Source organism: Schistocerca piceifrons, chromosome 3 (assembly GCF_021461385.2).
Source record: "Schistocerca piceifrons isolate TAMUIC-IGC-003096 chromosome 3, iqSchPice1.1, whole genome shotgun sequence".
In the NCBI taxonomy this organism is placed as follows: Eukaryota; Metazoa; Arthropoda; class Insecta; order Orthoptera; family Acrididae; genus Schistocerca; species Schistocerca piceifrons.
This window is the reverse complement of record NC_060140.1, coordinates 906,892,356-906,905,776: the sequence shown is the minus strand read 5'-3', so window position 1 is coordinate 906,905,776 and position 13,421 is coordinate 906,892,356. Positions and strand designations below refer to the sequence as shown.

At 43.6% G+C, this 13,421-nt stretch overlaps 1 protein-coding gene across 1 annotated transcript in view; it reads right to left on the bottom strand.

Annotated features, from left to right (window-relative positions):
- LOC124789193 (thioredoxin domain-containing protein 3 homolog) overlaps positions 1–11,268 on the bottom strand; it is a 183,856-nt gene extending 172,588 nt beyond the window's left edge. The window contains exons 1-2 of the mRNA XM_047256487.1: positions 11,155–11,268; positions 10,928–11,039 (exon numbers count right to left, since the gene is read on the bottom strand). Of these exons, the coding sequence (XP_047112443.1) occupies positions 10,928–11,039; positions 11,155–11,202 (160 nt within the window). The 5' untranslated portion in view covers positions 11,203–11,268. The remainder of the gene's footprint in view (positions 1–10,927; positions 11,040–11,154) is intronic.
- Positions 11,269–13,421: the final 2,153 nt, after the last annotated feature.

Genomic DNA, 13,421 nt, shown 5'->3' with positions numbered 1-13,421 from the left:
TTCTACGCCGTCAAACTCGTTTTCACGGAAAAAGTTTTTAAACAGAGAAGAAGCGCCTAACATAAAAAATTACCAAAAGGGTAATGGCAGTTCCATGCAGCAATTCTGTATGCAAAGAGTCTTCAGTCACGTGAATCATTTATGGTTTGACACTAGGCACAAATTGAGTGTCGATATCATAAAAGCAGAATTATGCATGCGTTACAATTTAAAGTTTGCAACATGCAACTACTTTTACCAAAAAATTAAAGATAATAAAAATTTGTTCAAACCTGCAACTAGCTATAATAAATATAATTTTCATGTTTACTAAGTTTTTTGTTGTGTTCAGCCTTAGGCGTTTGCTCAGTAAATCCTTTCGCCAGGCAGTGTTCGGTAATTTCGTCAGTTTAATCTGGCAACCCTAACCCTGGCAGGTATTAAGGAGGACTTCCATGACCAGCCCTCCCCTTGTTCCACTGTCATCCTTTCCATCATTCTTGCTGACGTCACGACGACGTCACGATTTCAATCTGATCTGCGGTACAGGGCCGGCCGGGGTGGACGAGCTGTTCTAGGGGCTTCAGTCCGGAACCGCGCGACTGCTACGGTCGCAGGTTCGAATCCTGCCTCGGACATGGATGTGTGTGATGTCCTTAGGTTAGTTAGGTTTAAGTAGTTCTAAGTTCTAGGGGACTGATCACCTCAGATGTTAAGTCCCATAATGCTCAGAGCCATTTGCAGCCAGCTGCACCCAGTGTGCTCGTTTCTAAAGTCTGAGCCATTAATTGCAATAATACGAAAACAAGTATTCTGTGTAAAACCATTTAAATGTGACACGAAATGAACGGAACCAACTGGCGTGTATTTTATGTAATATATTCAAAGCAAACCATATTCTGAAAATTTTAACATATTATTCCAAATAAAAAATGGTTCAAATGGCTCTGAGCACTATGGGACTCAACTGCTGTGGTCATAAGTCCCCTAGAACTTAGAACTACTTAAACCTAACTAACCTAAGGACATCACACACATCCATTCCCGAGGCAGGATTCGAACCTGCGACCGTAGCGGTCGTGCGGTTCCAGACTGTAGCGCCTTTAACCGCTCGGCCACTCCGGCCGGCCTATTCCAAATAATCTGACATGATGTAAACCAAGATTGAAAGTTTCTCTTGTGGTTTCCCTTGGTTTCCCACGAGACTTGTCTGAATAGAGAAGCATCAGTTACATTTCATCCAAGGTTCCAAGATTCCTAACCTTCTAAAATGAGCGCTAGGTGCTAGAGTAGGCTAAATCAATTTTGGGAAAGTAGTCGTAGCCAAATATTGTAAACTGTATGTCAAAGCATGTGTCATGCTAAACGGATGTAATTTTTCATTCGGTCGCAGCAATAATGAAGAAAATATACTGTCACGTAATAATTAGTTACTCGTCAAGAGTAAACTTTGATAATCACATGTGTATTGTTGAAATATTAATCCATCACAGAACTGAATTATTGACGTATCTAATAAACTTACAAAATAGATACATGTGTGCCTCATGAACAAAATAAACGTGACTGATACCTATGAACCTTATCCTATCCTTAAGGTGAACTAATTCATAGTAATTAATGTCGTATGACCAGCAAACAATTTTTGACATTCAAGGAAAACTGATTGACCTTAAGTGTAAAGGTTGTAGTCACAGAATAGTACCAGAAATATTTATTCCTTTGTGATCCTTGGTTCCATTTGTGGCTCTGTAATGTCTCGTGACAGTAATTAATGTGTTTTGCGTTGGTCAGAGTAACTGTTTGTTAGCAGAAGAAGAATTCCACTGCAACTGCGCAAAGTGCGACGTGCTATGCAAACTGTCTCACCTAACTCTGCCATCTCAAATATCTCTGAAACAACAACAGATATTCAAAAATGGTTTTCACCAGCATGAACGTGCGGCACGGGCTTAGGAAACCAAATACTATGCGAAATTTTAAAACGTAAACAACTTGTGTATTTTTAAACGGACACCCCCTATTATTTCGTATGCAATCAATAGCATGAAAAATCACAGAAATAAAGGCGTTGCATCAAAATACGTCAATTACATCCCGAGAAATTGCGAAGCGAAGTTGACGCTTGAAATAAATGAAGCGCACAGCTAGCGCACGTCCTGAGACTCAAGCGTGCACCTCACACTGCCTGTGTCAGGGGCTCACGCAATGGGAAGGTATGCACAATCCACAAAAATAAACAAGTAACTCGTCCAACGCAAAGTTACGTTTTTCAAATTGTAAATGTATGTTTATTCTAGCGAAATGACAGCTAGAGCTACAAATAGAGATAATACACTTGAATCTACTTTGCTAAACACCTTTACTAGTGCCCTGTCGCCCACAGAAACTGTATTGTTGTGCATTACATCCAGCATCGAAAATACATCCACATCTTGACCAATGAAACTGTGTAACGTCAACATATGCTCGAAGTTCAAATGGTTCAAATGGCTCTGAGCACTATGGGACTTAACATCTGAGGTCATCAGTCCCCTAGAACTTAGAACTACTTAAACCTAACTAACCTAAGGACATCACACACATCCATGTCCGAGGCAGGATTCGAACCTGCGACCGTAGCAGTCTCGCGGCTCTGGACTGAAGCGCCTAGAACCGCTCGGCCACCGCGGCCGGCATATGCTCGAAGTGCCCTCCGTTTACATCAATACACGTTTGCAGACGGGTAACGAGAGACTGTTGCACAGACTGTAGAGTTTCTACAGATATTGTCGCACACGCCGCAGTAATCTCATGTTGCATATCCCCTACTGTCGTTGGGGGATCTTGATACAGTCTGTCTCTCACTGCGCCCCAGAGAAAGAAGTCTAATGGGGGAAGTCGGGGGACCGTGCTGGCCATCGCATAGTACCTCCCCGCCCCATCCACTTATTTGCAAATGTCGCATCTAAAACATCTTTGGTAACTTTTGCATTGTGTGCGGGATATCCATCATGTTAGAACGACATTGATAGACGAGTTTCCAATCCTAGATCCTCCATGAGGAGCGCTAGTGTGTGTTTAGGAAATGATGCATATCGCTGTCCATTCAATGTTCCACGGTAAAAATAGGGACCTACAATAAAGTTAGCAATGATACCGCACCACACATTGACACTCCACTGTCGTTGATGAGCAACTTGGCGAATCCAGTGGGGATTTAGCACGGACCAGTGGTGCATGTTCCGCAGATTCACATTGCCATGATTTATAAATGAAGCCTCGTCCGTAAAAACGTATTGCTTAGGAATACTGGATTACCTTCCAGCTGCTGAAGTGCAAAACGACAGAATGCAATGCGGGATTCAAAGTCATTCCCGTACAGTTCTTGGTGCAGTGAGATATGGAACGGATGAAACCGGGTGCCGATGCAAGATTCTGCACACACTACTGTGGCTTATTCCTACACCTCGTACAATTTCTCGTACACCCACCTGAGGATTGTACGCTACAGCAGCCAGAACAGCAATTTCGTTTCCATTGTCAGTTGCTGGTGTTGTACGTCGACGTTTTATGGGAGCCCAGCTTCCTGTTTCCGTGAGTGTCTTGCAGATGTTGCCAATGATTCGACGTGACGGACACCACCGATCAGGGTAGCGTTCAGCATAGTGTCACAGCTGCGGTTTCATTTCTATGACATTCGCCATACATTAAAATAATATCTAGTTTTTCTTCATCAGTGAAGGCCATCATATCGAGTAGATGACGGCAAATGTAACAAGCCACAAGAAAACAGGTTTTAGTGTGGTAACGTATGTTAATTACGTTACAGTATGAGAGCAGTTCAGCAGACAAGATTAGGAGACACTTGTACACTGAAGGTAGAGCGAGCCGTGGTGATATTGGTATGTTTACGGCAGGATACAGGCGCCAGTGCAGGCAACCCGTGCTCTGAGCACAGTACTACATGCGATGCATTACATCAGAAACTGTGACGCCGTTGTTATCATTTACAAGCCACGTATTTCAGAACTTATGGGGTTTAGAAACTTGAAACCAAGTGTGTTACGACTATTTGTACCTCTAGTTGTCATTTCGCAACAATAAACGTTATGCGCAGGACATCCATCATTCTGATACCATATTATTTGACATATTATAAAAGGTGGACCGGTTCAAGTAAGGTACAGCTCAAGAACGGGCTAACCTATCATCCCTCTTTAGGAGTGCCATCAATGACATATGGGCCAATGATGTGTTGTTATACAATACCACACCATACATTAACACTCCACTGACGTAGTACGTCAATCACATGACGATTACCGGCAGCGTGAGGTGCACGCTTGAGTCTCAGGTCGTGTCGTGCGCTTGCTGTGTGCTTCATTTATTTCAAGCGCCAACTTCGCTTGGCAATGTCTCGGGATGTAATTGACGTATTGCGATGCACCCAACGCCATTGTTTTTTTTTCGTGCTATTGATTGCATACGAAATAATAGGGGGTGTCCTTTATAAAATGCACGAGTTTGAGTTGAAAGTAGTCTTTGTTAACGTTTTAAAATTTCGCATAGTATTTGGTTTCCTAAGCCCCTGCTGTCCGGTCATGCTGGTGAAAATCATTTTTGAATAAAAGTGGTTCAAATGGCTCTGAGCACTATGGGACTTAACTTCTGAGGTCATCAGTCCCCTAGAACTTAGAACTACTTAAACCTAACTGACCTAAGGACATCACACATATCCATGCCCGAGGCAGGATTCGAACCTGCGACCGTAGCGGTCTCGCGGTTCCAGACTGTAGCGCCTAGAACCGCTCGGCCATTCCGGCCGGTATTTTTGAATAGCTACTGTTGTTCCAGAGATATTTGAGGTGGCTGAGTTAGGTTCAAATGTTCAAATGTGTGTGAAATCTTATGGGACTTAACTACTACGGTCATCAGTCCCTAAGCTTACACACTACTTAACCTAAATTATCCTAAGGACAAACACACACATCCATGCCCGAGGGAGGACTCGAACCTCCGCCGGGACCAGCAGCACAGTTCATGACTGCAGCGCCCTAGACCGCTCGGCTAATCCCGCGCGGCCAGAGTTAGGTGCGACAGACACCCTATATATTTAATTTGTTTGGAGATTTGGAAATAAACCTATCTTTACATTGGATTTTTCTCAATTCTTTAATCAAGATTCAAAGTCCTAATAAGGAAATTAAAGTAACGTTTATTCTAGGAATTGTTACTGTTCACCGTCATGTAATATAGGACCTGCAACTTTGGATCGCTGTTTGGGAATTGTTTTCAAATACATGAGTCGAATAAAAATATATTTCATATCGTTGCTGACTATTAGCTTCAAACAATATTGTGCCCTGCACAGCGCGCGATACTCTTCCAGCTGTGACTTACCTGCTCTCAATTCCAAAATAAAAAAAAACAATATTTTCTCTTGAGGAAAGCTTATGAATCAGATTTCCAAATATATAAAAATGTTCTATGTGCGTCGTATCTAGCAGACAAACTGTAAGAATAAAGTGATAGCGAAATAATTCATTCTTAGTCTTTGTTTTCGTCTTAAAGCCACATTTCTTAATTACGATATTTTAAACTAAACACATTTTGGTAGCCCCCTATGAACGACGAAACCGTAAACACACCACTAGCCAGTTAGATCTGTAACAAGAACTAAATTGCTGAAATATCTGGTACAGTAATAACAAGAATACTGAAACCTTTTTAGTGCTTTAGCATGCCTCATTATATCATTCGTGAGAGAATGACAAACAAAATACCAAATTCATAAATAGGGTATATTTGTCGTGGCGCTGCAGCACCCAGGGAACAACGACCAATATCTGAGTGTGTGTTTGTTTGCATTTGGACAAACGCAGATGCCCTAACCACGGCGAGAATCAGGACCGGTTTAAGACCCAAACTGCACAAGCTGCCAGCCATGGCGGCAAGCCGAGAGGGCTGCCGGAGGTGCCGCAACTGTAAGACTTCTGTACAGGACGTGTCAGAATTAGTAGTGGCCGTTCGGGGCGCCAACTGTAGAGGACCAACTGTCATATACAGTGCGTACTATAATTGAAAACTGACGTGGATGAAAAGGGGTGAAGGTGAAGGGTGTGAAACGTTAAGTCATTTGTGTGGAAAATGTCCTGAAACCGACCCTAACCACAATAGTCGAACTACGGAGGAAAGGTGCAATATTAAACGACTACAGACAACATCTACATCTACATGGATACTCTGCAACTCACATTTAAGTGCCTGGCAGAGGGTTCATCGAACCACCTTCACAATTCTCTATTATTCCAATCTGGTATAGCGCGCAGGAAGAATGAACACCTATATCTTTCCGTACGAGCACTGAATTCCCTTATTTTATTTTTGTGATCATTCCTCTCTATGTAAGTCGATGTAAACAAATTATTTTCGCATTCGGAGGAGAAAGTTGGTGATTGGAATTCCGTCACAACGAAAAACGCCTTTCTTTTAATGATGTCCGTCCCAAATCCTGTATTATTTCTGTGACACTCTCTCCTATATTTCGCGATAATATAAAACGTGCTGCCTTTCTTTGAACTTTTTCGATGTACTCAGTCAGTCCTATTTGGTAAGGATCCCACACTGCGCAACAGTATTCTAAAAGATGACGGACAAGCGTAGTGTAGGCAGTCTCCTTAGCAGGACTGTTACATTCTCTAAATGTCCTGCCAATAAAACGCAGTCTTTGGTTAGCCTTCCCCACAGCATTTACTATGTGTTCCTTCCAATTTAAATTGTTCGTAATTGTAATTCCTAGGTAATTAGTTGAATTTACGACTTTAAGATTAGACTGATTTATCGTGTAATCGAAGTTTAACGAGTTCCTTTTAGCACTCATGTGGATGACCTCACTCTTTTCGTTATTCAGGGTCAACTGCCACTTTTCGCACCATTCAGATATTTTTTCTAAATCGTTTTGCAGTTTGTTTTGATCTTCTGATGACTTTATTAATCGATAAGCGACAGCGTCATCTGCAAACAACCGAAGATGGCTGCTCAGATTGTCTCCCAAATCGTTTATATAGATAAGGAACAGCAAAGGGCCTATAACACTACCTTGGGGAACGCCTGAAATCACTTCTGTTTTACTCGATGACTTTCCGTCAATTGCAACGAACTGTGACCTCTCTGACAGGAAATCACAGATCGAGTCACATAACTGAGACGATATTCCATAAGCACGCAATTTCACTTCGAGCCGCTTGTGTGGTAGAGTGTCAAAAGCCTTCCGGAAATCCAGAAATACAGAATCTATCTGAAATCCCTTGTCAATAGCACTCAGCACTTCATGTGAATAAAGAGCGAGTTGTGTTTCACAAGAAAGATGTTTTCTAAACCCAGGTTGGCTGTGTGTCAATAGACCGTTTTCCTCGAGGTAATTCATAATGTTCGAACACAATATATGCTCTAAAATCCTGCTGCATATCGACGTTAACGGTATGCGCTTGTAATTAAGTGGATTGCTCCTACTATCTTTCTTGAAGATTGATGTGACCTGTGCAACAATCGAGTCTTTGGGTACGGATCTTTCGTCGAGCGAATGGTTGTACGAGGGCAGTTCAATAAGTAATGCAACACATTTTTTTTCTCGGCCAATTTTGGTTGAAAAAACTGGAAATTTCTTGTGGAATATTTTCAAACATTCCCGCTTCGTCTCGTATAGTTTCATTGACTTCCGACAGGTGGCAGCGCTGTACGGAGCTGTTAAAATGGCGTCTGTAACGGATGTGCGTTGCAAACAACGGGCAGTGATCGAGTTTCTTTTGGCGGAAAACCAGGGCATCTCAGATATTCATAGGCGCTTGCAGAATGTCTACGGTGATCTGGCAGTGGACAAAAGCACGGTGAGTCGTTGGGCAAAGCGTGTGTCATCATCGCCGCAAGGTTAAGCAAGACTGTCTGATCTCCCGCGTGCGGGCCGGCTGTGCACAGCTGTGACTCCTGCAATGGCGGATCGTGCGAACACACTCGTTCGAGATGATCGACGGATCACCATCAAACAATTCAGTGCTCAACTTGACATCTCTGTTGGTAGTGCTGTCACAATTGTTCACCAGTTGGGATATTCAAAGGTTTGTTCCCGCTGGGCCCCTCGTTGTCTAACCGAACACCATGAAGAGCAAAGGAGAACCATCTGTGCGGAATTGCTTGCTCGTCATGTGGCTGAGGGTGACAATTTCTTGTCAAAGATTGTTACAGGCGATGAAACATGGGTTCATCACTTCGAACCTGTAACAAAACGGCAATCAATGGAGTGGCGCCACACCCACTCCCCTACCAAGAAAAAGTTTAAAGCCATACCCTCAGCCGGTAATGTCATGGTTACAGTCTTCTGGGACGCTGAAGGGGTTATTCTGTTCGATGTCCTTCCCCATGGTCAAACGATCAACTCTGAAGTGTATTGTGCTACTCTTCAGAAATTGAAGAAACGACTTCAGCGTGTTCGTAGGCACAAAAATCTGAACGAACTTCTCCTTCTTCATGACAACGCAAGACCTCACACAAGTCTTCGCACCCGAGAGGAGCTCACAAAACTTCAGTGGACTGTTCTTCCTCATGCACCCTACAGCCCCGATCTCGCACCGTCGGATTTCCATATGTTTGGCCCAATGAAGGACGCAATCCGTGGGAGGCACTACGCGGATGATGAAGAAGTTATTGATGCAGTACGACGTTGGCTCCGACATCGACCAGTGGAATGGTACCGTGCAGGCATACAGGCCCTCATTTCAAGGTGGCGTAAGGCCGTAGCATTGAATGGAGATCACGTTGAAAAATAGTGTTGTGTAGCTAAAAGATTGGGGGATAACCTGGTGTATTTCAATGCTGAATAAAACAACCCCTGTTTCAGAAAAAAATGTGTTGCATTACTTATTGAACTGCCCTCGTATATGATTGTTAAGTATGGAGCTGATGCATCAGCAGAACTCATAGCAACAATCTGTTTAAAAAAGTTGGGTGTTACAACTGCACCATCTGAGCACATCTACCGATATATTATGGACATAAAGTAAAGTACTACTAATTATTACATTAACGGCTGTATTCACGATAAAGGAACAAGTGCCAGCCTTAACTTACATGTATCGAACAAAACCAAACGAAAAACACAATCCAGTATTTTCTTTTTTTCATAGAAAATTCCGCACTGACTGTATGAATGATTTTTATTAAATCTGCGACCGGTTTCGCTTATCGGTGCATCCTCAGGCAATATACGCTATTTATAACATAGTAACGTTGAACATTGCCCTGTAGCCACTACCCACCATTCACGTCCAGTATACCGTCATCTGGTGAAAGCGGTAGTTAAAATTTAGAAGTCTTTTTTAAAAATTATTTAAATGATGGGATCGGCAATGACTGTGCAAGCTGAGCGGAGCCGCGCGGCAGCGGACACGGCCCAAGTCAAATGTTAACAACATCCATGTGTCGTCGACTGTTCTTAGTTAGAAACGTTTAGTCTAATTTTTTTAACGGTGTTTCCCCAGAACAATAACGCTAAAGATTAACGCTAAAGATCCTTAAGATTGGTACGTTTAAACAGGCAGTTAAAGTACAGCTCTTAAATAATGCATACTATACAGTAAATAATTACTTAAATGACACAAAATAGGGCTTGGAAAAAGTGTTAGCCTTGGTAAAAAAAAACTCAAAAAATAATAAAAATCTCAATCATTAATCAGTATACTTTTTAAAAGAAGTCACTTGGGCTCTGTCAAGGTACGGCATGTTATAGTCCCCCCAATAGTGCGGGGAAAAAGCAAAATGTGATGGCGTCCTTCTAAGAGTTTCGCACAATCACAGTAGGTACATGTAAAGTGCATATGAAACATGGAAAATGTGCAATCTTAATCAGGGTTATGTCATTGCGGCATTGTACATAATACATTAAAATGCATTATTTAACTACTGGAGTGCGGGATCTGCGTCTTAAAATCAAATTCAATGCATTTCAAAGAACATAACCGCATCGTCTTCTTTTTCTGAAAAAGTGTATGCCCAAGATCTCTGAAGGAAAAAGCTAATCTCAACTTCTTGAGCCCAAAATCTCCTTTATTAGGAAGGGATGCTGACTCAAAGTTTCGGGCAGGTAAATGGGAACGCCGAAGGAATGTAATCGAATGGTAGATGTTGGTTCAAATGGCTCTGAGCACTATGGGACTTAACTAACTAGAACTAATTAAACCTAACTAACTTAAGGACATCACACACATCCATGCCCGAGGCAGGATTCGAACCTGCGACCGTAGCGGTCGCGCGGTTCCAGACTGAAGCGCCTAGAACTGCTCGGCCACATTGGCCAGCTTTGAAATATGCTTGGGTTGCCAGGCTATGTCTTGTTTTTAAAAATTCGGATGGAGTGACATTTTGTACCGTGATGGAGAAGTAGAAATATTAGACTAAGCATGAAGCTGTCTACCTGCAATATTTAATTTATGAGAAATGGAGGTTGTGCAGACTAAATTAGGAACTGGAACAGCTATTTTCCAGACGCCATATTTAAATGGGCTAGCAAATCCGCTTCCAGCCTTAAGGTATAAACATGCCAGTGGTAAACAATTTCCGAAATTCAGTTTTCGTCTTCTGGAAGAAGTATTATATGTTAATGCAGTGTATGTATGTGATCCAGCTATATTTACAAAATTTTATGTACTCACTATATATGAACAATGAAATACAGACAAAGACTGTAGCGTCTAGAACCGTTCGGTCACCCCGGCCGGCATGGTAGGTGTGTCATGTCGAAAGCGAGGGTGTTCAGCATTAGGAGCAAGTGCAGTGCCTTCAATCACTAGTGCGGAAATGTGACTAAGTTAAAGTGAAAATAAACCACTTCCATAAGTAGTAATAAGCGTGCCTTTCAGTTATGTTTTCGCTGTGGCGTGCCTGTTACTGATGGGCGGAGCAGCTGGGTACTCACCGAGCAGGCCCTCCTTGGCTAGGATCTTGTCCCACTCCTCGTCGGTGTTGATCTCCGCCTGCAGCTGCACGATCGCCCCCTTCTTGCCGGCCATCCTCCTGCCGACGCCCGCCTGCGCAACACAAACATAAGCGAGCCGGTCAGACACGGTTTTCCGCGCGGCCGAAGCATCTGCGAGCAGCCGGCGCGCGGGGGGCCGCAGCCTCCGCCGCCAGATCGCGCCTAACCGGGTTCTTCTTCTTCTTTTTCTTCTCCTTCTTCCTGAAGAGAGCCATGGCTGCAGGTCGCGCACTCTCGCCGATCGGGTGACACAGCGGAGATGAAGGCACAGTGTCGCAGACACTGTCGATGCGGGCGGGGAGCAGAAGCGCTCATATTTATATACCAGCCGGTGCCAGCCAATTATGACGCAAGAGCAAGTTTATACTAATGGGCGGCTGCGAGGCAAAAAGGGACTAATGACGGAACGGGGCAAGTTGTGACTCGTACCATTGTGTGCGACCGGCGCACGCGAGGCCGCCGCTAATGCCGAGCAGAGTAACGAGCGGCCAGACATGCGAGCGGCGCGCGCGGCCTTATATATATATATGTATAACGAGCCCTAGTCTACTCACTCACGGCGGGCTCCCTCGGCGATACTCGAAACGCGCTTGCGCCTCGATTTCTTCGCTTTTTTTACGCCGCCGAGAACGTCACGGATTCGATATGGCGGCACGCGCTGGAGAGAGGGTTGTTACATCGTTTCCCGTGGCAACCGGCCTTCCGCCGGGCGCGAGACACCTCGCAAATCGCTCCGACCAGACGCGACGATCGCGTTCTTCGATACTTTCCCTGCCCAGATTTGTACCTGTCGGCGATAACGCCAGCGAAAGTAAAATCGAAGAGATATACGGCCCAACTTCCCTTTTTAGCTTAACCTTGAAACCGCACCGAAGAATACCAGCGAAACAACCCAACTTAACCTTACTACTGTTAACCACTGAAACTTCTACACAAATTAACGCTGAGGTCACAGTGAACTACGAGGTGAGTCAAATGAAAACCTTAAATTTGTAATAACAAATCGAAATTTCCAGTCGTTATCCTGTTGGGGCATAGCGCTACTCAACACCTGTTATAAGATCTTCTCCAACTGCCTATTAGAACGAATAAAACCTATAGCAACAGACATAATTGGAGAATACCAAGGAGGTTTCCAGGCAGGGCGATCAGCCACGGACCAGATTTTTCTCCTAAAACAGGTCTGTGAAAAAATGTACGAATACGGACGAGAGATACATCTCCTGTTTGTAGACTTCAAGAAGGCTTACGACAGTATTCATGGACCTAGCCTGATTAGAACTATGACAGAATTTGGTATACCAAAGAAGTTGGTCAAACTGGTAGAGGTATGCCTAAATGACACAAAACTTAAGGTTAAGGTAGGCAATCAAATGACAGAAAGCTTCCAAGTTGTAACAGGATTACGCCAAGGAGATGGGCTATCACCTGTCAACCTGGCACTTGAGAAGGTAATGCGGGATTTCAACAAAGAAAACATCGAGGGCATTCAAATTGGTGATGAACACATTACATATCTGGCCTATGCAGACGACATTGCACTATTAGCATGCACACAAGAAGATCTGAAGAGAAGTATCCAGACCTTGGAGTTATTGGTAGCTAGGATCGGTCTACAAATTAGCTCTGAAAAGACAGAGTATAAGACCATAGGAAGAAAGATCCAGAACTCTCAAGATTTAATTGTGAACAACACCAGGTATAAACATGTGAAAGAGTTCAAATACCTTGGATCATTTTTTACAGAAGTAACATCAACTGAAGCAGAGATAAAAGCACGACTGCAGGCGGGAAACAGATACTATCACTCTCTAGACCCTATATTAAAATGTAGAAGTGTCTCGCAACAACTAAAGCTACGGTTGTATAAGACATTAGTAATGCCAGTAGTACTTTATGGTTCTCAAACCTGGAGCACTCGAAAACGAGACCTTAAGCGACTGCTAACATTTGAAAGGAAAGTCCTCAGGAAAATATTTGGACCAGTCAGAGATCAGATTACTGGAGAATGGAGAAGACGCCATAACACTGAGCCTAACATCTTGGGAGTGATGAGAAGCAAAAGACTGCAATGGGCTGGACATGTTGTTAGAATGGAGGCAACAAGATGGCCCAAAATCACAATGGACTGGATCCCGTCAGGCAGCAGAACAGTGGGAAGACCTAGAAAGAGGTGGATCGATGGAGTGAGAGAAGACCTGTTGCAGCTGGGAGTCACGGAAAACTGGAGACAGATAGCAGAAGACAGAGACGGATGGAGAGCTCTAACTGTGGTGGCGCGCGGTCCTCTGGGCCTGATCGCGTGAAGATGAAGATGAAGATAAAGAAGAGATCCTGTAAATTGGTAAGCGTGCTACCAACAGCGTGCAGAATGGCCTGTAGGTGGCAGCATAGTGCAGATGCACACATACCTTCGCAGTATTAGTATGGAGAT